This window comes from Channa argus, chromosome 10 (genome assembly GCF_033026475.1).
Source record: "Channa argus isolate prfri chromosome 10, Channa argus male v1.0, whole genome shotgun sequence".
NCBI classification, from domain to species: Eukaryota; Metazoa; Chordata; class Actinopteri; order Anabantiformes; family Channidae; genus Channa; species Channa argus.
The window spans coordinates 11,353,913-11,379,096 of record NC_090206.1 but is presented as its reverse complement, the minus strand read 5'-3'; the positions used below and the strand labels follow the sequence as shown (position 1 = coordinate 11,379,096).

Genomic DNA, 25,184 nt, shown 5'->3' with positions numbered 1-25,184 from the left:
GGATGCATCTACAGGTGTTTTCAGAATGACAGGAATATTACACCAGCCTGCAAACCTCATTGACCCCTCTCGCTCCCACAGGGATGACAGTGGCTTTATATTCAACCACTGAGCCATAGATGCTCTTTATTTGCAGTAATGCTTGCAGTTAATATCCACATCAGATGACAGGGGTCCACAAGCACAGTGTATTAAGAAGAATCTATGGATTACAGGTTGACACCTTATCTCTATGGGATGCCATGCTTTCATTTACAGGATTCTTTCCCGTCCACTGATGAGTCTTTAAGCATCTTTTGTGTATGGCAAAGCAATGTGTACCCATGGACTAAGCAGGGGTTGCTCCTATTAGATCTAGCCAGTGGTAAGCTGCATGTCTCCTTCATGCCTTTACACAGGAAGCACTGATGATCTGATGTAAATTTAGTGAATGCATTGGTATAATGACCATTAATGTTAATGTGATAATTCTAGCCCAGGTTCTGGTTGGCCAAAGCTCCAGCATTGAAAAAGCCACATGTATAAACTCTATCAGCGTTACAGTGACTGAACAAGAGGTTGCTTTGCGTTCATGCATCCCTAATTTGGACAGAACCGTTGATGAATAGACAGGGTTCACAGGATCGTGTTTCTGTGTCGATGCTGAAGCTTGAACTATGAAGTCAGTCATACAGCGTGTGACGATCATGTCTCTCTTCCACGCTTTCTCTTTCCTGTTGCACCGACTAAGTAGAGGGCTTTGCATGATTGCCTAGATGAGTGTTTCCCATCAACACTGCATTGCTATTGTCCACTTGTCCCTCCTTCATCTGTGTAATTGCATGCATGAAATTTCAGCTATAAATCCCAGCTGTTGGCAGGTTGTCTGCTCCTGCAGTGCTGGGAATGCTGGTAAGTCATTGGCTGAGGGCTATTGGTTTTACTAAAGCTGGCAAACATCATAAAGGAAATCAAATGAGGGACTAGGTAGGTTGTGTTTTTTCCCTGTTTCACCAGTCAAATAGACAGGAAAAAGCAGGCGACATTTGTCTGTCCTCTCTCCCCACTGAAACAGATAGAGTAGCTGTGTGGAATAAAGGAGATGCTTCTCTCTCTATCACACTCAATCAGCATTATTTACCAGACCTGCCAGTTGCTTTGTACAGCACCTATCCCTGCCAAGTAGGCAACTGGCGTACGACCAGGGGCTAGTGACAACAGGCTACAGTGGAAAGCAAGGAGAGCTGTGTGGACGAGCCAAGTCTGTTCAATCCCCTAGGCCTCTGAGTGAAGCACAGAACTCTATCTGCTCTCACTAAGGAGAACATAGCACTTTATGGATTTTTTTTATCATAAGCTGTGCTAGTAATGATCATAAACTTGGCTTATCTTTTGAATCATTGTAGAAATGCCACAGAGTGTAATGCTGCAACAATAATAGGTTTATATTGGCCGTGAATGGCCATATTTGTTAACAATAAGGTGAAGTTGAAAGGCTTAGAAGTACAGTACCAAGTGGTTTTGACCATGCTCCGTGTACTCTATGTACTGTGTTGGAGGTGAATTACAGATGTCAGAGAATCTGTAATAAATGCGTGTTTCTTTTGTCATCCCCAGCCACACTCCCATCAGCCCTCCTCACAGAACCTATGGAAACATCAGCACTCGGGGCTTGGAAACAGAAAGTGATTTTTTTTCCACTGCGTGTCACAGATGGTGGGAAAGCCTTTGTAATGCTAATATAATATCACACTGTGTCGGCCTAGCTCTGCAGTTCGCTCTGTGTACCAAGCAGCCTGGCTGTGGAGTGATTTACCAGTATGGAGAGAAAAAGACCTCCCTCGGTTCACACTGAAAAGGCTGTGTGGTTGGCGGGTCCTACCGCTTGGCCTGCTGCGACTGGGCCTGCCTTGACTTTATTGATTCCGTGGTCCATCCAGTGCTGTGCACTGTTAATTAACTCTATCTTCCAGTGTTTGTCACATTGTGTATGCTTATGAAAAAGGATATTACAAAGAGGGATTTGGCAGTAAAAGCAGCAGGAAAACTATAGTGGATAATTTTCGGAAAACCAAGGGAAAGGAGTTGCATATTTAGGTTATTAGGTTATTATGGTTATTTTACAAAAATAAAGAAAACTACATATTGTAACACAAACATTCTAAAGTGAATTAAGTTTTCATTCTCCTGTGAAAAGCAGGTGTTTGCAGGAGAATGTGCAAGAGTAGCTAATATTACTACCAATGTTATGCCACCTCCCAAAAAATGAGCCAATGGCAGGCCGCTTCCTTCAATGTGAACCAATGACTTTGTGCCTCCTTCTGTGGCATCGAGTCAGTTGCCAGAAAGAAGGATATGGGGACGTTGAAGTCTTTCTTCAGCTGCGCCACGTCACATTGTTGTCTTTTTGATTTTCAGCCCTCATCACTGGTATTTGAATCACAAGGGGGGAGCGTTTCATATCCTTGCTGGGAGAAGAAGGGGGATCTTGTCTATCTGAAAGAGCATGCTGGATTAAGGGGGTTATTTCCCCAGAGGGGGGGATATGAGAGTGAGTGTCACTCAGACAGCGCTCACTCTCACACTACCTCTGCATGTTGCCAGAGAGCCCCGGCTTTGACTTCTCCCCCTCTTACTCCCTTCCTCTCCTTCATCATGCTCTCCATAGCTTTTTGCATTCTCCTCTTCCTCCGTCTCGCACGCATCATCTTCCTCGTAGTCACTACCATCTCGTCACGCTCCCTTCTTCCCCTGCTGGTTACATTGCTGCCCTACAGGGAATGGAGAATTGCGTGGTTCGGAGGATGGTTGTTATTCCAATCACACCTCAGATGCAGCGAGGGTCCAGTAAAGTACAGAATAATTGGCAGGTTCCAGCAGCTACAGACAGCCATTCTATTCTTGTATGTGTGTGACCGTGTGTGTGTAGCTGTGATGAGAGGGGGCTGCTGTAGGTGCAGCATTCAGAGGTCATTTCATTAATTACTAGCTCTTGTGTTACGTGCGTGTTCTCACATTCTGTTTTTCAGTCTGTGTAGTGATGACATGTACATGCTGACAAAAGAGCTGGCTGCTGACAAAAAAAGGAAATATCAACCAAAGGACAAATGACCACTGGTGTAAAAACTAAACCCGCATTTTTACTGTCTCATTAAACCAGCCAATACGGTAACATATTGGGTGGTTGAAATTTGGCTGGAGTTTTTTGTCAGTTTGTTATCTTGCTCAATATTTTGCCCACCTCTGCATCATAACTCACTAATAATATTTGTGTCTATGTTGTTAATGCAGTTCTATATTTTTGTCAGTAAAATAATGGTGCAAATGTGGCAGATGTTGGGTAAACACACACTCCTAATTACCAGTAGGTGATGCTGGGTCAGAGGTCAGCGGTCAGAGGTCACATGTGTTCGCCCAATGCCTTCTGAGATTCCCTGACTGATAGGACTCTGGGGTGACTGCTGATACACATCAATGGAGCCAAGCAGGGCAGTTAATCAGGCATGTGGGGTGGGGACAGGTGTCAGGGAAAATAAACCAGTGGTATCTTCTGGCGAACACATTGACCTGCAGACTTAATAGAACATGCCTCTCATAGGTGCACTGCTCTATTGATTAGCCATCGATGGCAGTTGTAGCCAACACTGATATTGAGTGTGATTTTGCTTTTTTCAGCATCTCTGCTGTAGGCAGGTCTGTTCTTGCAGAGGTTGAATTAAAATTAATACAGTATAGTCCTGTGTCGCTACATAGCTGTTTTTTTTTTTTCTCAGCTATGATTGGCTACCATGGAGGCAAGCACCATAGCGACCATCATCACTTCTTGTTCTGATGCCCTTTCTCTGTGATCCAGCCTCACCTTTAAGGGCTTCTCATTATGAGGAACTCAAACTTTAAGTTGAACAGAGTTGCACAGCGGGCACGCACGCATACACACACTATTAAACACAAACACACACAAATCAGCACATAAACACACTCCTGCATATTCAGATGCATAACTGTCTAATACACAACCGGAGCCAAATGCAACCACATGTTCATTTATAGTAAAGAACACACACACACACACACACACACACACTCACACACTCACTTGTGAAGGAAAGGAAGGCAGTGGCCCTGAAAATTGCATAAATGTCAATTATTCTGGAGCTTATGTGAAAGCGGGAGAACAAAGTGGTGGTAATAAAAAATATTGATCACTTCTTCCCATAATGTGTCTGACAGGCATTATTGTGGCAGAAACAGGCATTGACAGAGTGCCTTTGCAGGCATGTAAACCTGCAGGACAATATGTCACTGTATTAGCACTGATCACTGCGATGTAATTGTCTCCAATACCCCCCATTCTGATTTAGATTCAGCAATGCAAACGAAGCATAGCTCTAATAAATGCACCTGTTGGAAATATCATAATTGCACTGTTGCAGTGCAGTGAAGATTATATGATGCATGCAATCCAAGTGCTTAAGCGCGTGTGTGTCAGTCAAGAGTTCGAGGGGTTGGTCATGATCTGCAGTTTTGGCTCAGTATTTCTGTAGGGTGGATGCATCTTCTGTATTTATCAGTTACTCATACATCAGCATCTTTTAACCATACCGAGTGGGAGCACTGTGTATATAATAAGTATGTGTGTGTGTGTGTTTGTGTGTCTACTGTATGTATGAGAGCCTGTGCAGAGAGCTGCTTGTATGCAGAGCCTCATTAAATACGCAATAGTTTCATAAGACTGACCCTTCAAGAGCAGTGGGTGGACCAAACATAGATTTGCTCAAATAAGCAAATGAATCTGTAATGGGAAAGTTTATGGTGTGTTAGTCCGCACCCGTGTGTGTGTTCTGTGTGTATAAGCATGTTTAAAACCTACAGTGCATTTCCAATTTCAGTGATCAAATAATTTAGCTTTATATGCCTCGCCCAGCCTTGCTCTGTACTGTGTGTTCTTGTGCATGGCTTATTACAGCAACCTCAGGCTAGTCGAGATGTGTTTTGTTAATGTCTTCACATTAACCGGCTCTGGTGTGCATTCTCATGTACCATATAAAGATTGCTGGACATGGAAGCAGGATATATCCATATGTTAGTGAGGATGCCATTGCTTCTGTCTCATTAGCGCCAGTGCTGAGGCCCTGAGCTGCTTCTTTTGCTCCATTGGGACAGCTGATGAGGCCTGACTATGTGACCTTTAACAACCTAATCAACTTTTAACACCTCGCTTACTGCCTGCCTTATTGCCATTCTTCTTTCTGTCATTCACCGGCTGGTCCCCATCCCCATTTAGACTACATTGTTTTGTTTTTTTTAAACATGAATCTTGTTTTAACTGATCGTCTGTACATGTTTAAAAGAAACAGCACTGTGAACACGTGCAGCACATCGCGAGACCTCATGTATTGTCTCTCTCCTCCCTCTTGACCTTCTCTCTGCTTATTTCATTCCTCTGCTTATCTCTCTCTGCCCTCTTCTCTTGCTGCTGAAGAGGTTGCACAAAAAGTAAACATAATTATCAGTTAATATACAACAATTAAAAAGTGATAGATAATACAGTATTTGCTTGTTTTCTCACATGTAAAGCAAAGTGTGCCTCAAATAAAAACATAACTATTTAAATTTATATATATAAAAAGTGACATACTTAGGACTCATTTGTAACTGCTGACCTCCATTAAAATATGATTGCCACTATATATATATATGGTAGAAAAAAGTACACATAAGAGAGTTAAAACCCACTCCTCTATGAAGAAGCCACATGCTGTCTGATGGATTAAAAAGCTGGATTCTGACATGCATTCAGAGGTCTGCACCTTAATTCTGAGGCAGACATGGGCCTTACAGGTGGTTGCTGGTTACAGTTTTTCAGATCTGGCTCTGCAGGTTGTGCAGTACCGATAAAGATCAGGCTCGCTCTGTAATCCGTATTTTTTTCCTGAATCTTTACAATCAGATGCTTCCTGGGCTCTTCAGCCGCCTGTGATTGACAATGATTAGCTGAAGCTGATACCATATCTCTGCCATCACCATGACCATGTCAGAGATTTTAGGTGAGGATGTTTGATCAAATACAGGACCAAACAAACTGCCACAGAAGATGTACAGTATCAGAAGCACATGTAGAGGACACCATTGAATTAAGATAAGGAATTCTTTCTCTCTCTATCTACACTGTATGCGTGTGTCAGAAACCAATATCATTGAGAATTGTCTTCAGCTGCAGCACAGATATTACCTGACGAATAATCTTCATGACAGAGTCAGACAATTGAAGCTTTGTGTTGAGAGATGGTGAGAAACAAAAACACAGGCATGATTCAAGAAACAGCTATATAGTTTAGAGCTGTTTAGCCCCTGACAAACTTAACTAGCAGTCAGATGATGAGCGCTTCTGAGGATATGGGCTATTGTTTTTAAAATGAGCTTTTATCTCTGTAATTTTTTGGAAGGGGATTATGAATAGATTACAAATCAAATAATAAACATTAATATGATTGTTAATTCTCTGTTTTTCAGTAAATGGTTTTGATTGTTTTTTGACAGCACAAGCGCATTCAACTTTCACAACTATCATGTTGTGACAGGATATCAGATGATTACTGAAAAATAAAAAGCAGCTATAATCAGAATTTTAAACAGTAGACAAAATAACTACATGTTATAAATGTTATTGTTTCTGTTTTATGGCTGCAACTTTAGCAATTTGGTGGACTCATCACTCTGATCATTGCTGTTCCCACATGTAAGCAGCTGTTTCAGCAGGAAATAAATGTACCCTACCCTTTTCAACACCAAAAAACACAGACACACAATTAGTGACTAGTTGGTGAAGTATTTTAAAACTAAAGAGCCCAATAATTCCTATTAGGAATTAATGGAAAGCAAGACTGAGCTAGAGAGGAAATGTTGGACTAAAACCAGAAACATAACTCCAAATAAATCCTAACATAGCTCTGTATCTGCTCTGTGTGAGTTCAGATGTATATGTTTTAATGTGAAATATTGATATTAGAGAATTATCAAAATGATATCAAGCAATGTAAACTCTCTTGGTAATTTCACTCAAGTAGGTGCAGGCCATACATACACACTGAGAGTCAGCAGGAGGCCGGCTGTAGTCTTAGTGTTCAAATGAAGACGAAAAGATGTGATGTGATACACAGTGCCTGATCTTTCATCCATCGACAATGCTGTGTTTTTGCGCTTTGCTTGGTGTGTCAGAGCCCTCAGAAGAGGAGAGCTCTGACATACAGTATCAGTTGTGACAAGAACTGTTGACCTTCGGCAGAACAATGCTCATATGTGAGAGAGAGAAACAGGAAGCGATAGAGAGAGAACCAGAGCATTACTGCTTCTTCTGCACAGTAACAGAGAGAAGGAACAAAGACAGGACTGTCCACCTGGACAGTCTAACCAAGGAAATGTCAACATCTGGGTAATGACTAGAAGAAAAAAAAACTTATGATGAGGCATGATGGTTTTGTGTGGCAGCAGACAGATCTGCAAAGATTTTACGTCTTCTCACTCAATAGCAGTTCTGCCTTTCAGCTTGTTGCCAGTTGCTCGAGAATGCTTATCCTCTTCTTTGTAGTAGGACAGGTTAAATTAGAGGTGAAACCTGAGCATGTGAAGAATGCACTCAACATTAAAGAGTCTGTACTTATAATAACAGGAGCCCAGACACTCACTGCCATTCAAAATGCAGTTCTAACTGAAGGTTTTCTTTATAGATTTTGGCCTTTAGAATTAAATACAAGTTCCTACATGGTCATGAGTGTCTGTGATTACAGTGTGTATGGGGACCTGTGTCTCTTTGTACTCCTACCATGTATTGCTGCAAGCTCACAAGCTCAAGAGTATTACTGTGGGTTGCGTGTGAGGCAGGTTACTCAGCCTGTCTTCAGCTAGGCAGTGAACCTGCTCTGAAACTGTATACCTGTGTTGAAAAGAGGAGTCGCCATTTCAGCGCTGTCTGTTTGGATCAGTGTTCCCTGTGGCGCTTTGCCCTCTTTGAGAGCTCCTCTGTTGGGGATCTATTCCTTGGCCCCTGACTCTCTCTCTCTGTTGACACAATGGGCCCTTTGTATCTTCATATACTACTTCTGTGGGACCTTGCTTCGTATTTTCAGCAATTATACAAGATCCCACTTCAGCCATTCCTCTTGTTGCCGCTTCATTGGAGAGAAATGCAATAGGATCGAGGAGAAATGCAGTCAAATGGGGGAAAAGGAAGAGGTTTGCAGGAATTAGATTGTGGCGGCGATAAGTTCCATATAGAGCAAGTAAACATGTTCTTATCTTGTTATCCAGCTTGCACATTAACACATGGTGTGTGGAGGAGGTGGAGGAGGGTTTAAAAGGACAAATCAAATCCTAATCATGCTGTTTGGCTTTTCCCACTCTCTGCGCTTTGTCTCTATTTCTATTTCGCATTGTGCAACGAACCCCAGTGCACACGCAAGAACAACGAGGGGGTCAAAAGTACTAGCCATTTTCCTACTCCTGCTGAATGTACCAGAAAATGAGTGCACAGTGATTATGTTCCCTAATGTTTGGTGTTTAAAGAGCGGTTTCCTGCAGCAGAGTTAAATGGTGGAGCCCTCTGTGAAGTATTAATGATGTGGATGGATGAATCAGGTCAGTACAAACCTGTTGACGGCAGTTGCAGCGCTCTCTTAAAGCTGCACCCAGACATCAGGCTTAACCGCTTGGCAAATTGGACATGCTTGTTGGCTGTAGCTTCAATTTATGTGCACTCTCTATTGCAGTTAGTCCATCTTCATTATTGAAATGGCCTCTCGTCAGGTCTTGACAGAGTGGTGGAGATGGTGAAAGGAGGTAGAGAGGGGGAGCATACAGGAGAATCATGAATAATGTGGAAAATAAACACATTTGAGGCATCGGCTGGCAGGAAGGGTGTTGCAAGTGTTGAGAAATGCCCGACTTTCGTTTTCTCTCTCTGCCTCTCTGTCTCTGTCTGTCTGTTTCTTTCTCCCTCTCTCTCTTTTCATGTGATTGTATGTGCAGCTTCTGCCAGTGGATGCTGATGCTGTGGATCCTCAGCCTTGGGGCTTTGCTAATACACATGCAATTGGGCATGAACGTACACACACATGCACACAGAAACCTCACTACACATCCACAAGCAGCTCTAGGCGCTGAGCTCTGGCAGGACCTCTGTAGCCTGACCAGCATCCCAGCTGTGAGTTGTGTCACTGCCACTCTGGAGACACACTGCTCGGTGGATACAGCCTATTTTTAATAGGGTGACTTCAGTTTTTCTGAGTCCTTGGGATTGTTGCATTGTTAAGTATGAGTTTAGCTCATCTGGGTCAGCCAGTTCAAGAAGGATATCAAATTCCAATTCATTCTTTGTCAAAGAAGATGTGTTTACCAGATGTAGAATTTCAACTTCTCATTGTGCCTAATTTGTACATGGTGACCTCAAAACTATCACTTAGGTGCACTTGCCTTGCCTTTAGGAGTAACAGTTCTCTTCTATAAGATGTTTGGACTCTGGCTCTTTCTACCTGCAGGGTCCGTGTACCTGCTGCACACATGAACAGATTTGATGGCTCAAGAGGTAATTACCCACCAAGCCGTTGTGTCTGCAACTGTAAGCTAAAGCTGGGGTTCCCTTTATGTAGAGCTCCCTCTCAGGTCAGTAAACAGCTAATGACATTTAGTAGGAATAGGATGAAAAAGATGGCAGTTGTTTGTAGTCAGCAGAGCACTGCCGTCTGTCTTAATCTCCCAGCCACCCTTTTCACACCACAAGGAGATCATGTTATTAGATCCCCTCCCCTGACTCATTTGTCATCCTGCAGCACCACTCCTCTGAAGAAGGACTGCAGCAGGTGAAAAGAAGAAAACAATATAAGAAGACAGGAGGCCACAACATCAAGTGTTCATCATTTACTGGCCCATAGTCTCGTGTATCACCATTACTCTTTCAGGAATCACACTAGATTAATATTCTTTTTCTTCTCCGTGCCACCCTGAAAAGGCTTACAAACTTCAACCTCTCTGCCGTCTGCCTTAATGTATTGTTTTGTATTACACTGTATTCCGTACACCCCGTCCTGCTACACATACACTCAATCATCCCCCACTTTCACTTTCACCATCACTTTCTGAAGTAGAAAGTACTGTCAGTGTTCGCAGTTTGCTGTTACCGCATCAGTCACATCTCTTTAATCTCTCCTCTTTGAGCTGGGCTGGTTTTCTTGCTGCCGAGGCACACAGGAGGGAGGGAGTCAGCTAATTACAATAAACAAATATGCTCAGAGCCGCCCATGTACGGTTCGCATAGGTTAACAACTCTGCTATAAATGTTAAATGAAGCTTAAAATAGGATGGTATGGCATACAGTTGCCATAGTGATCTCATCTGTGATTCTTTGTGTACTTTCCTGGTTGGCAAAGTTTAAATTAATCTTAGACACAAATCTGTGATACTGAGAAGAAATGAATGATTGTTTGCTGCCCCAAGGGCCTCTTTGATGTCTCTATCATGTTTAGAGCTTTTTCTTCAATTACTGAAACTTTGTGTTTGTCTGTGCCTGGTGTCAGTATTTGTTGTAATGAAATCTAATCTAATCTAGTGCAATAAATGTTATTCTGCATTAGACACATAGCAGCCACACTTTAACGAATCCCTTCATATTTATGTCTTTTTATTTCTATGTCTTCTCTTTATCTCTCTGGCTGTCTCTTTCAACAGGTGGGACAGTCAAAATGATGCGTAGGAGGTGCAGCGTTGAGCCGTATTGATGGATGTGTTAACAGACAGCGGTCTCACATTGATTGTGAAGACTTCAGAACCAGAGAATGCAAATGTAGTGGAGAACCCAGGTGAAAACAGTTCACTTTTTTCACAGCTTGTAAAAGTAAAAGAAGTTATATTTAATGGACATTAAAGTGAGAAATGCAAATGAAAATGTTAATTTTGCCTTCTAATTCTTTGAAAATTTGCTTTGAACATTTGGATACTTGTTGTTGACTTACAGTACGAGAATAAAATTACATTTTCCCAAGAACAATCAAGCATTTGTTAGAATAAATGAAAGCTTAATGAATTGAGTTTCTCACTGCACTACAGTTTAAAAACTTTGAAAAGACAATTAGTATTACCACATACGATGGAACTAGCTTTTCCAAATAAGTGTTCACCTTCAGTTTTAAGCTCTTTGACAAGATATGAGAATGTAAAATACATCCTGTATTTTTGAAATGAAAAGTTGAAAAAATAAATGAAGCTTTTTAAGCTATTGTTAATCCTGTCTACTGATGCTTCTACAACGCAGAAAAATGAAATTTATCTATTTGTATTTGAAGGTGAAAATGTGACAGAGGATGTAGTTATTGATACATCCATATTCATTCATTATTCATTAGCTAAAGAAAAAAAGGGGTTTGTGTGTATGTTTATCAGGTTGCACCTGCTCTGTCTGTGAATTCCCAACATAAACCCTCCATTATAAAAATATTTCATAAATTCATAAATTATATTTCTAGTAAACTCAATTCAAGCCAATCTAGATATAAACAGGCTTTTTACTGGAGTATAAGTCCTGTTACTGTTTTGCTTGTCCAAGACTTGTTCAGCCACTACCTACTGCCCCCTATAGTTTACCTCTACCAAGCACCACTGATCTTTAAATTAGGTTTGCCTTAGTGTTTCAGCTTTGGTGAAGCTGATGGGGACTGACCAGTCCCCTCTGCAAGAATCATACCGATGATGTATAGAGGAGTTGTGAGGGTAAAAAAAGAGAGAGAGGGGAAAAAAAAGAGTTGTAACAGAAAGGGTGAAAGCTCTCCATTGAGCAGGAGTAGGACAGCTCTCTGAGGAGGCTGGCCATGAATCATGCTGCAGTTACTCACCAGTTATTATGAACATCCCGTACTGGCTGGATTGATTTCCCCCCACCATTCACAAAATGTCATATAGTGAAGATGGAGCAATAGGTAGCAAGTGGCTTCTGTGGCTGCCATACCAGCTGGATGAGTGAACTCCCCGGGTGGCTGTGATTGCAGAACGGCTAGCTTGGCATTTTGAGAATGCAAAAGCCTCTGTATAACAGGGGTAAAGAGCAGGGAAGTTGGAAGGGAAGGAGGCAGTGAACAAAAAAGGACGGAAGATGGAATGTTAGGTGCAGATGGAAATGAGGAATCATTTTAAAAAAAGCCATTAAAAGGAGGGAAAGCCTATGTCAGCTGTTTTCATTTGCATTATACTTCATATTGTGATATGGAAGGGATGTATGAATTTATTCATGTTAATATCAGTGACAGATGGTCTATATTTTGTGTTTGAGTCCTATTTATAAAGTGTATCTAGTGAGAGAAAAAGTGTGGTTATTTGTGTGTACGTGCATGTGTGGCTGTGTGTGGCATCTGACACACTAATAGATGAAGCCACAGATGCCAGATGCTTGTCTCTCCCCTCATGTCCATGTCCCTCAGCATGGGCTCATCTCCCTGCAGAGCCGGCTGGCACAGGGCAGTTTGGGCTTACCTCAGGTCGATGAAGCCCTGACTGTCATGGCTAGAATAATAGGTGAGACTCGGAGAGTCTGAGTGCTAACTGGTCTGGTCTGGTCTAGTTTGGCGGTTGTCAGGCTGTCTAGCATGGCTGGGCTTGGCAGGGCTGGGGATCAAAAGATCACCACCACCTGCCAGCAGTCGGGGTCCTTCCATATGTTCAGTGGTGAATGTCCATGCCAGTTTGTATGAGCTGTGTCACATCCAGCCTCAATTTCTATTCAAGGAGTCCTTCTCCTTGAATGCCTGACTGTACAAAACTTGTTTTTATTAGTAAACGAGCTGCTCTGTTTGTAAGCTAAACATTGAATTCTGGCAGCAGTGAGCATTTTTGATATTTATCTTGTTTACTTTTGCCAGCTCAGATGCAGTAGTAACATTATGCTGTACGATATCTGGGAATATGAAGCTGCCGGTCCCCCTTTGACCTCTAATGTCAAACTCGATTTGTCAGCTACAGTCATTGCAAGACCCCGTGTGTGTGTGTGTGTGTGTGTGTGTGTATGTTTGTGTACCTTTCTTACTGACTGATCTGTGGCACATTCTGAACAGCTGAAGAGCTAATGGTCCAGCTGGAGACAGATGGCCTCTCGATAACACTATACCCCCAAGCCAATACTCACACTCTATCACTCTCCCTCTCATACACACACATGCACACACACATGCACATGCACACATGCGCGCACACACACACGTACAATGACTATAAACATGCATTAATGCATGCACATGCAAACTCAAATGCATGCACATATGCACAGACACACACACACAGAGAAAAAAATCACATGCACATACACACATTGGATAGGATAGACTGTTAATCCATTATAAACCCTGAGGAAACACATTTCTCAATATGAGTTTAATGTTTCACAGCAATTCCGAACAATCTTTTGGCAATATTAGGTGGAAGCTTAGGTTTCATGTGAGCACAGGGGAATAAAGAAAGTTAATTTCTCTCCTTTTTATAATTTCCCTCTTTTGTGGTTTTGCTTCTTTGTGGAGCTAATGAAAGAGATAAGTAATCATTACTTTATATTTATCTTGTATATGAGTGCTGGAAAATTACTTGGTAGATTTGAAGTACTGGCACTATTTACATATAATTACAAATAAATCCAAATGAATTGTGTCCATGCCTAGAAAAATGGCATCCCGTGATCCTTTCTTCCCAATAATTGCCATACAATGCCATGTGGCTGAAGATACTGAATGTAGAAAAGTATATCTGTCCTGTCTCTGTATATACATATGTGTCAGTTTAATGGTTTTGTATTGAGGTCATTTTGGCTCATAGATTGCACTGATGGCCAAATGCCTCACAGTGGTGCTTCTGCAGCCATTGACTAGTTGCTGTTGTAACAGTTTTCTAACTCTTAGAAGAAGAGAGAGGATGCATTTAGTATGCTTTTAGTAGCTGTTCTGGTTGCACCTATGTGTCTGCGGGCCGCAGACCCAGAGAGACCCACGCTGAGAAATTTCATTACCTCATTAAATCACTCTTAAATCATATCCATATTCAAAGATTTACTCACCACCAATACAGCCATGTTGAAAACTGTTTCTTAAGCAGTCTTCCCCTCAAGCGTTTATCACTACTTCAACAACAACTACGTGCATTCATTCTAAAATGGGGATGCTGCTAGTTAACCTCTGTGGACACACAAACTACTATGGTTTGTTTTTCAATTTAATTTTTTTCTGGCTTGATTTTGAAGAATGTGTGCGACGCTGCAGCTTGGGATTGTAGAGAAAGGCAGGTGTAGATGATATTGGTTATACAGTCTCCAACATATGGGCCTGTCGTGTCCCATGTGTACGTACCTGCCTCTACTGCTGTCATCTAATTATGCAGAGCAAACAAAGCTATCTGCCTGCTGCTACAAGCCTGCTTCTGTGGATTTTGATTGTTACTCATCAGATGGATGTCTTCAACTGATTAAGACATTGTCACAATCGACCTGTAGAAAATCACCAAAACCTACTTCCTCAATTTAGTCGTTACTGCTATTGTTGCTGCCAATATGTGTAATTTTGTGGTGCCTTGTTGCTTAAGAGTTTTATCTGCATCTGTAAAGATGATATAGTAAAAGAAGAGGGAGGTAATGCACAATGACTGCAATAATTTGATCACATACATTGCTGTTGGTTTTGTTAAAGGAACCGATAATACTATAGTACTGTGATTGTAGAGCATTTCTGAACTAGCATTTATTTTGTTAAGCCAATTAGTAAAACTTTGGAGCGACTTTTAGACTCTCTTTCTGTCAGTAAAGGCTTTATTTACCACAGAATTCAAACCATTTATTGATAAAAATCTCATGTAATAAATGTTGTGTTGTACAAGTCGGCATTGATCACTAACACCCACTTTCAGGACGCTCTGGGAGAGTTTTACACTGCTACCTCGAAGCCCATGATAACACACTGCTCTATTAAAGAACTGCATTTCTTGCAGCTCTTTATCGTTTTCACAATTTGTGAATCACCTTCTGCGAGTTTTATTTGTTCTGAGAATCGGGTATGAATTTTATATGGTTCTTACCTAATCTAGACTTTTACATTTGAATATCAAGCACTAATGGGTAAGACATTGTCATTACCCAACTTGACATTGCTAATACCTCTTACTGGATCTAGTACCAAAACTGAATTATTAATGTTTAAGGCTGGCATCACAAAATGACATTTTCAGCTCTAGGGGGTTAATTGACACTAATTGCATTTCAGCAGCCCTGAAGAAATGTCACTGTAACTACAGGCCAAAAACATGTAATTTAACTTGAGGTTTACAGTTTAAAGAATTAGAAAAGCTCAAATCTGTTCTTTTCTTTTCACTGCAGGGGTATGTGAGCAGAGTGGTGATCTGAGTCTGTGCGGGCTCGTTGATGCTACTCTTTCTCCATCCTCATCTCCTCCTGCCACAGGGACTTCACAGCAGGCCTGCCTAACTCACCAGAGGACCCCCCTGCCCCTTGCCGCTGTCCCTTCTCTGGGCCTGACAGCAGCTCCATGCCCTCCCTCCGATGAGGCTCCAACTGTACTCCCCCACCTCCACCGCACTCTCACTCCTACATCACTTTCTGCCCCAGCCGTAAGCTCCTGGGGCCCAGCAGGGGACACCCAAAAGACTTCCCTTCTGCTGCCCGTTGCCCTCCCTCTGCCTGCTACAATGATGGAGCCTGGCAATGTGTCTCCACTGACAGAGGAGTGTCTTCTTCAGCCTACTCGCACCTGCCTTGGCTGCTTCATTGAGACCCGTGATACTACTGAACCCAATTCCATCCAGAACCCAGCTCATGACCCTAACGCCAACCCTGACACAGAGACTGGTCTAAGTGTCAGGATAGGGGATGTGAGCCGGGAGGACTTCTCTGACATCAGCAACATCAGCATCCAGTGCCTGAGCCATGCGGGGGAGGCAGTGAGTCACTATGGAGAACAGCTCCTCTCTGACCAGCTACTTAGCTTTCCTCTGCCGAAAGCCCCAGGTGAGGGCAAGAGAGCGGATGGCAACAAAACAACAGAAGACTGTGATGACCCAGAGGATGAGGCAACAGCTAAGAACTTGTATGAGGGGCTTTTGCTGGACAAAGTGAGTGGGGAGGAGGTACTGCTGGCTAACGCCAGCCAGGACTGGGGCTACTTTGAGTCCTTCATCAGCGAGAGTAAGATGGAACTGCTGGACCTTTGTTCTAAGAATGAACTGTCAGTCAATCTCTTCTCTGAGGAAGATGTTGACAATCTGTTTGATGATGAGGATGATGATTCAACTTTAAGCAGTGATGTCTGTTCTTTGAAGATTCGTTATGAGTCTTTCCAGGACAATATGAGGGAAAAAACAAATGTGCTCCAGGAAGAGACACAATTCAACTTCTTTCCTAGTGTGTTGGGAAACAGTGCCAAGAAAGAGGAAGGAGCGGGAGTCTTGAGAAGGAGCACTGATGAACTTCAGCCCAAAATTGATGTGCTCATCCTGGAGACAGGACAGGAAGGAAAGGCTGGGGACTGCAGTGGTAGGAGCCCCCTTCATGGCTCACAAGGCTCACCGCTGTCCACCCCCAAAGTCAACTACCTAATGGACTTCAATTCCACAGAGGAGTCAGGCGAATTCAGTGATGACAGCTCCTGCACTGGCTCCTCTTCAGACACCCTGCAGGAGGGCAAATTTAAAAAGGGCCACTCAAAGAGATTCCTCAGCCCCTCTAACCCTCTCAACTATGGATTGCGATCCAAGAGAAAGGTTAGATACAGTGATGATTACTTATATGATGTTGACTCGCTTGAGAGTGAGAAGAATGCAGAGAAAAAAGAGAAAGCTCCTACTGGTCAGAAAGAGGAGGAGGATGTAGACTGGTGCCCCAAAAAACGCCGGAAATCCTGCCGAAAAGAGCCACCCGTGGTCATCAAGTACATTATCATCAACAGGTTTAAAGGAGAGAGACTCATGTCAGTGAAACTAGGCAAGTTAGACCCTGTGGATGCTACTGTGAGTTTAAATGCTGACACAGTAAGCAAATATGAGACACTGGCTCCTCTAAAGGATTTCTGGCAGGAGAGGCAAAGAGAGAGACAGGAACAGCTTAAGCTGGCTGCCAGAGATAAACAACAACACGGTTTTCATCTAAACGGACGCCATCATCGCCCTTTTAATTCTAGTCATCCCAAAAGGAAATACAAGATTGCAAACAGGTTTAAGGTTCAGAGGATTCACACTGTGGAGCAATCAGCAACAGCACAGCGCTCCCCTCACTCTGATCAGGGCCAGGGAGGTGTCACTAAAGAGGAGGCCACCCCCACGGTAGGGGGAATAATAGCAGCCACAGGCCTCCCAGTCACATTAGACACAAACTCCATCACGCACACAGTTACAGCCAAGAGCCGCTCCCAGGAGAGGGAGGAGAGGGAGGGGAGGAGACTGGGAGGAAATAAAACAGTCAGGATAAGAAAATTCAAAAGCGAAGCCAGGCTGAGGAGCAAGAAAATGAAAGAGGCAGAAGGAGAGGAGGGGAGGAGCGTGACAAATGAAACGGATGCCTGTGTCGCTGCGGCACAGATTGAGGACTCTCATGCTGGGTTAGAAGAGGCAGGCATTAGCTCAAATACAGTCAAACCCCATTTCTCTGACAATACCACCACTGCTCATACATCTGAGGAGAAATTCCCTTTTGTTTCGTCCACCTGCTCACCTGACAAGGCCCCCGCCTCAGAGGAGGTGGAAGCCGGTGTCCCTGTCATCCCGGGGGGCTACCTGCAGACCCTGTTAGATGCTACAGACTCCTCTGGTGGAGCAGCCATCTCTTATTTCCCTCAGCAGCCCTCTAGGCAGCAGTATCCTCTGGGGCTGTCCCTAGAGGAGAAACAGTTTTCTTCTCTACAACTCGCTCAGAGCTGCGTGCTCTCCCCTCCATCTGAGTCTGAGCTCCAGCAGTCTCCCCAGAACTGCCCCAACTTCCCCCAGATGTGGCACCCCCAGGTCTGCACAAGTCACAGCCAGAGCTTTGGGCCTGAGACCCCTGAGACTCCCATTTTACCCAACAACTTTCCAGCTGCTGTTTCGCTGAATGACAACCTGCCAGTGTCTAACTACAGCCAGCTGAGCCCTGAGGCTGACAGGCTGCTTTATGAGAAGAGCTACCTGACTGAGGCTGAGCTGCAGCCTGGGGCAGATCTGCAAGTGTGTCAGTCTGCATGTGTGGAGGGCCAGGTGCAATACCAGAGAGGGTCCCTGTGCACAGACAATGGCAGACTCATCAGCTATGACTCAGTAGGCTCTCTGTCAGCCTCCTCCAGCAATTACAGCTCCCTCAGCCTCAAGTCTTGTGAGCGAGAGGGTGAGGAGGAGGGGCGAGACAGTTTCTTAGCACATTGCAGTCCTAAAGTGGTAATTCAGCAGAGTGTGGACGCCCTGACTCCACTCAGGGAGTCCTCAGACCTGCTGGATATCTCCAACTTCACCCCTGACAAATTTAGACATTCATCGCTGTCAGAGCTTTCCCCTCCTGAGACCCCCAACCTGTCCCCCCAGGTGGTGGGGCGTGAGATGAAGATGGCAGGAAATGTTGGAGAATATCAGGATGTAAATGATATGACTATAGAGTGCAACAGGGAGGTAAAGTGGAACTGTGATGTTATGCAGCAACAAGAGCACACAGCAAATGCATACACAGTGGAAGATGGCCAATTTCCGCTGCACAACTTCAACAGTCAGGATGTGTTAGGTTTAGATAAAAAGGAGCTAGGAGCTACTGAATTTGATGAACAGACTGGTGAGGTGTTGGCTGGTGCAAAAAGCATTAAGTTAAAGAGGAAAGGCAGTTGTAAACAGCCAGCTGCAGGACAAAGCCCAAAGAAAGTCCGGGCTCCCAGAGCTCCTAAGTCAGAAAAGGTCAAAGCCCCCAAACAGAACTCACGTTCCACCAAAAAGATCAAGGCCATGTTAGAGGGCAAGGCAGCAAAGAACCAGACAGGTGCCTCAGGTACAGGTCTGACTGACAGAAGCAGCACTGGGGATTGGTCTGGCACCGGCTGGTCAGAGAGCAACAGTCTGGTAGGGGACGACCAGAGAGAATTTGAGGAACCCTCCAATATTCTGTCCAACATTGTCTCCGGCATGGCTGAGGTCCAAAGGTTCATGATGGCCTCCATTGAGCCACTGTGGAATCCCATGTCGGAGGCTTGCATCCCCTCTGAGGCCAATAGCCTCAACCTAAAGACCCTAAAAATCTTGGCAGGCACAGAGGCTGACCTGAAGAAAAAAGGAGCCACTCTAACGGGGGCTGGGAGAGGCAGAAAGGCAGGGGGAAAGGGAGGTAAAAATCAGACCAAATTCAATCCCTCTCATCCCCTATTCCCTCAACTAGCACTGGGCTGTAATATGTTTGATAAACCCGGCTTTATTAACCCTGGGCCCGCACACAAAAAGCTGTACCGCCACAAGACCAGTGCAAAGTTTCCAAGGATTGAGACACTGAAGGGGAAGCGAGCTGAGAGAGACCCAAATAAGGACATAGCACTGATGACCTCTTTTGAGAAACTGAGGTAATATTTTATCGGCTGCTGTTGCACCCCTTTCACTTTCCCCCATTACCTGCTCAGCCCCCCTCCCAAGCATACCCACACTGACGCTATGCCAGAGCTGCATGAGTACTACGTTCCCCCCTGAGTACTCCCACTTCCTTTTAACCCCCCTGAAGAGGAAATTAATATCTGCATGACAAACTTCTTGTACTTTGGCAACTACCTATTGAGTGATTGTGTCAAGCTTGATTGAGATTTGAAACGACCACGGCTGCATTTTCTTGCTTTTGTTGTTTCTGCTTTGTTTGTTCTTATAGTCGTTTTTGTTTTATTCTTGTCTGAAAAAAGAAAGAATAAGCCTTGAAAACAGTTCTGTCGCCTTTTTGAGAAATTTGTTTTTGTATTTTCTCAGCAGAACTTTCTTCCTTGAATTATGTACTTATTCCCCCCTTTTCCCTAAAGATGTAGCTATATACACAAATGCATTGAGTGACATCTACGCACCCCTCCTCCTCATCTGTTTTGTATGCAGAATATGGATGTCCTGTTGTTGCTGTCCTTCATACACTGCCTGGCTCATTTCAAGAGGGAGACCTACAATTAATGAGCCCAAGTTGAGCCCAAGACATCTTGAAAACACAAGATGGGACTATTTTGTATTGATGACATATCAGACATTGTCTTTTTTTTCCCCTCAAAGTTGGAATGACTCCCCATTTTCTTTTATCAAGTCATTCTTTTTCTTCTGGAGTTTAGAGGAACTGCCTATCTAAATTTACATTTTTACGCCTTGCAAATTCATAAAAGCTCCACCCTCAGAGTATTTTTGTCAATGGTGTTGTACAGGGACATGCAATATTTGCAAAAAAGATAATTATAATCTTAAAATCAATGTGCCAAAAGTAACAATGCTGTGTAAATGACCTCTTACATATGTGTGAATATTGGCTGTTCCTCTTTTCTATCCATTGGAGTATTGGCTGCTCGGGTTGGAGGCTCCTTACAGAGACTTGCCACTACAGGAATTCTTTATTTGGGACTTTTCTCTCTTCTCTGATGAAAGGCACCAACAGCTGGCAGTGGTACACCACCACTTACTAAACCAAATCAGAAAGACTCTGAATTTTCCTCGTTTTCCCCACTTTGTTTGCCAAAATTCAATTTACCTCAACATCGCCTGGCACAGAGAAGCAACAAAAGAGAGGCAAAGGGGAGATCGGCTCTGAAGGCTACTGTAGACGAAGAAGATGAAAAAAGAGATGTTCAAATGAGCTTTCTCTGGACCAAGGAGAGTCTAGTGCAGATGTTTGAGGGTAAGCAAGGAAATTATTTGTCGTTTGGGGCTGTGCCTCACTGAATAGTTGTTTTGTACTGGAAATTCAAGGCAGTTTATTACTCATAGAGATTCTGATGCATACATCAGTTGTGAATGGACATTACATTTTTGCAGTTAGATTTAAAGCATAATATGTTAAAGCAGTGTTCAGGATGAATGGAATCAGTAATCTTGTAAATGAAAGAAAGCATGTCTTTGCATTAGCTCCACTTGAGAATATTACTTCAATCTTACCTGAAATGTTTATTGTTCTTGACATTCTTATTTATTTTAACACTGCCATGCTTTATAAGTTGGATCAGTCACATAATGTCTTAATTGTTCTTTTTTGTTACGTTTTAACATATGCATGTTTTAAATTGTCATCTTGGTTTTGATCGGTCAAAATTGTGGCAGAAGATCAGGGCCAAATAGGGGCACAAATTGAACAAAAATGTATTGGTACTACAGTATCTGATCCAGTGTATTCCCGTGCCATTTGTGTTAATTACTTTGGGCTCATTCACTGCCTTACCGCCCTGAAAAAAGTCCACCTTAAAAAAGACTGTGCAATCGTGTTGAATCTGTTAGAAAATCGTTATATACTAAATGAATTCCAGGAGAAATGGCGAGACCTGTTAGCTGGTTACGAGACTATCTTTTACAAATATACTGTATATTAACACAGTCTTGTTCTTTCCTTTTCATTTTAAACATAGCCGTAATTACATGAGATTGATTCGAGATGTGCAGACAAACTGATGCTCAATTTAAAAACAGGCCTTGTCATTCTGGATATGGAAATTTTGACGCACAGGTGATAGTAATTGATTGCTCGCATAAGGCAAGAATCATAATCAATCTTTCTCTGCCTTTCTTTTCTCTCCTCTCTGCCATGATCCTTTGTTTCTTTTCTCCAGTGTATCAGGGTTAGGACCACGACAAGCTGCTGATGGGAAGCTCCACATGGGCTGCAAGCCCATTTAGTCTGCCTTCTCTCATTTCTGCCTATTGTCAAATTGAATGTACTTCTTTGAGTTCATATTCTCTTCTTTCTTTTTTCGTTTTGTTTTTAAAATGTGCCACTGTTGAGCTGCCTCACGTTAATGGTGCTAAGAAAGCTGACAATTCTTTCGTTTTTTTTTTTTTAATTTGTTTTCCCAGAGTTGACAAAAAAAGAAATGCAAAATAGATTAGGTACCTAACCCTCTTTATGAATGTATATTATAATGTTATGTTTGATGTATTCACTTCATGATTCTTTGACATTGATTGGAATTACTTTTGCTCTTTTCATTAAAAGATTACCGAGCTTTATATATACTGTCTAGAGTTGTTACCAGAAGGAATCTTAATTAACTCTTGACACTACAAAATCTTGTATATTTTTTGTGTGCCAATTTGTAACATATTTTGTAAGTGTATATTTTTCTTAGAAAGTGCTGTGAAGTATTTGTGTGTGTGAGTAACCCTTTTATGCGCCTCTATGGGCAGTGGAAAGGATATACAATGACAAGTTTCTGGTTTTAAAAACCAAAATATGAAAGTAACAACAGAAAACTAGAAATATTTACATTTTGTTGGGAGTTTTGTAATAAGACCATGATCTTGTTGTGAGAGTGTTGTGTTACTGTGCAAAACACAAAGAAGCAAAGAAAAAAAATGAAAACTTGGGAAAAAAAAATATAATTTGTGAAAAATTTGCTGTTTTATAGATTTTCATGTAAATTATTTGAGTATTATTTTGTTTTTTGTTTTGTTGTAACTGTTGCAAAGGTTTTAAATATTTGTGATCAAGCCTGTATGGTGATAATGTAATATTGGTAACTTGCTGAGTTTTGTAATAATGTTTATGGAGTAAATATACAAATTAAAATAAGATTTTGAATGCTGCTTTCTGAAGAGAGTTGGGTTGTGTTTTTTACCACCCACCCGTTGCTGTAGCCAGAAACAAGTGTAGACAGAAAACAGAGAATCTCCACACTATTACATTTGCAAACAATTCATTTAAAAATAATAATTACATATGCTCATGGCATGTAGTAATAGTACAACTTATTCAGATGTCAGGATTTAAGTACTGTATCTGTTCAGGAAAAATTCCGTTCACCGTAGTGGTACTACTACAATGGTTACAGGAAATAATATAATCTGTTATATTCAATGTTTGTTACTGCCTCAAAATGTGTAAGCATAAATACAGCCTAAATAATTCCAATTAGTCTGTCCCCATTTGTTATATTCGAAGATTCTTAGATGAAAGGCATTTTAATTTCTCCACAAGTCTGGCTTGGCTCATGTTATTTTAATGTCATATCTAATTAGCACTCAGGGTCAGGCATTGCTAGAGTGACTGCTCATCCATAACTCTGAGCTGGGCTGCTGTGGTCCACACTGCAACTCATTCTGGCATGCTTAATTGGAGCTGGAGATACTGTCTCAGACCATAAACAGATCCTGTGATGTATGCCTCTAAAATTGTCAGGTGGTATTAGCATTGTTTTTGTTCTTTAGTCAACCATAGCAGATAAAGGAGCAAGCAAATTATAAGATGCATCGTCTAATGCAATGGCTTAGGTACACCTGTGGTTATTAAATGAGATGCTATTGTTTTGTCAGTGCATGCTCACATTGCTTAGACAGCTATAGGTGGCTTTCTCATTAGGACATGTGTGTGTGTGTGTTTGTTTTTATATAATTACAGAGAGAACTAGCATAACATTTTTGAAAGAACCAGTATAAAAAATTTTATAATGTAGGTGAGAACATATTAAGTAAAAGGTTTGTTCTGTATTTTTGTTCAATGAATACAAACCTTTACAACCCAATCTGATCTGTTGTCATATATACACATATAGTTGGCATATACTACTGCTATAGCCACGTATAGCTTCACAAAAAAATTGTATTTTCGGGTATCAGGGAAAAATAAGGAATCGTTTGATTTTCCCAAACACATGTCTGAGATAGCTGCAAGTGTGATTGCTTTTTGTGCACTGGCTTAACAATGTCCTGTAAGTAGATGCTAACTACAGCTAAGAGGCCACCAGTGAGACTCTTCTGGCATGCTGCTTTATCAATACTGAACCACTTCCGCTGATAAGCCTGTGGTTTTTTGTTCTCTAAAAGACATATAGTTTTTTCATATGTTTTTAAATACATGCTAAACTCCTTGAATTCCTACAATGCTGTTTCATAATTTACCTACAAGTGGGATGTTCTTGAACTACATTGAGCTACCTTTTTTGTTTAGAAGCATTGTAGGTTTACAGAAATAACATTGCAAAATATTTTCACCTTGCATTTTTATTATTGTGTAAATAAGCAGAACACAAGAACACGTTTTATACTTAATTTGGATTGTTATGTCCCGTGTGTATAAAACCACTTTCCTGTTGGTATTTATTTTAGGTTTTTACAAGGAAATTTCTAAGGGTAAGGGGCTTCCGTTTTGTTTGTTTTTTGTTTGGTAGAAATGTATTTCCTGATTCATAGAAAAGTAATATTAGTAATGAGAGAGAATGACTTGTTTTTGCTGTACTGATATATTTTCTAGCTTCTTTTTTTAAATTCCAATTTCAACAACTAATACCTAAAGGACTGGTGAGATCATATTAAAGCATTAACAGGGATTGGAGGAGGAAGGATGGGCAGAGCGGAGTGGGTTGCTTTTCAGTCTCATGTTGCTGCTTGATTCAAAAAAGTTGTAGAAAGGTAATTCTACAAGAAAAATATCAAGGTATCCATCTACAAACTTAAGCTCAACAGAAAATGGATCATGCAGCAATACCCTTTTTTCAATGGCCAGGTCAAAACCCCGTGGAAAGGTAGGTTATGCAAGGCAGACAACCAACATCCTTTAGCTGTTTTCCTGAGCTGAATCTGTTGGGCCCGTTACTGCATAACAGTAAATGGAAACGTTTTAGTTGAAGTTGTTGTTGCAAAATTGGGTTACACACTTTTGTCACACACACGTAAGAATGTGATCTGTTTTTTCCTACAATAAATAAATGAAAAAGTTAATATAGCTTGGTAATATTTTGTAATATTTAATATTTTGTTTTTAATATTCTGTTTCTAATTTTGAAACTTGCATTTTTTAAAATGATATTTAGGCACAAATACAGACAATTCTAAAGGGCTCAAAAGTGTTTGTTTTGCACTTTTCTACACAATAGGTGTGCAAGGCATGGTGCAACACTACAAACTGTAAAATCAAATAGGGTATTAATAATACATAAACAGTAGAAAGTGATTGTAGCACTGTTTCGTTGTCATTTGAAAACTCATTGTCTCAAAAACCGACCATTTGTAGGTCAAAAAGG

The 25,184-nt window shown here is 41.8% G+C and overlaps 1 protein-coding gene and 1 long non-coding RNA gene across 3 annotated transcripts in view; both read left to right on the top strand.

The window, feature by feature from the left end:
• nexmifb (neurite extension and migration factor b) overlaps positions 1–19,901 on the top strand; it is a 44,489-nt gene extending 24,588 nt beyond the window's left edge. For both annotated transcript variants that reach the window (XM_067519346.1, XM_067519345.1), the window contains 2 exons: positions 10,699–10,829; positions 15,368–19,901. In XM_067519346.1, coding sequence (XP_067375447.1) covers positions 10,748–10,829; positions 15,368–19,569 — 4,284 coding nt within the window. In that variant the 5' untranslated portion in view covers positions 10,699–10,747 and the 3' untranslated portion in view covers positions 19,570–19,901. The remainder of the gene's footprint in view (positions 1–10,698; positions 10,830–15,367) is intronic.
• Positions 19,902–20,313: 412 nt separating this feature from the next.
• On the top strand, positions 20,314–22,765 carry LOC137134469 (uncharacterized). The gene is made up of 2 exons (XR_010915437.1): positions 20,314–20,857; positions 21,780–22,765. It is a non-coding gene; the product is annotated as an uncharacterized lncRNA (long non-coding RNA).
• Positions 22,766–25,184: the final 2,419 nt, after the last annotated feature.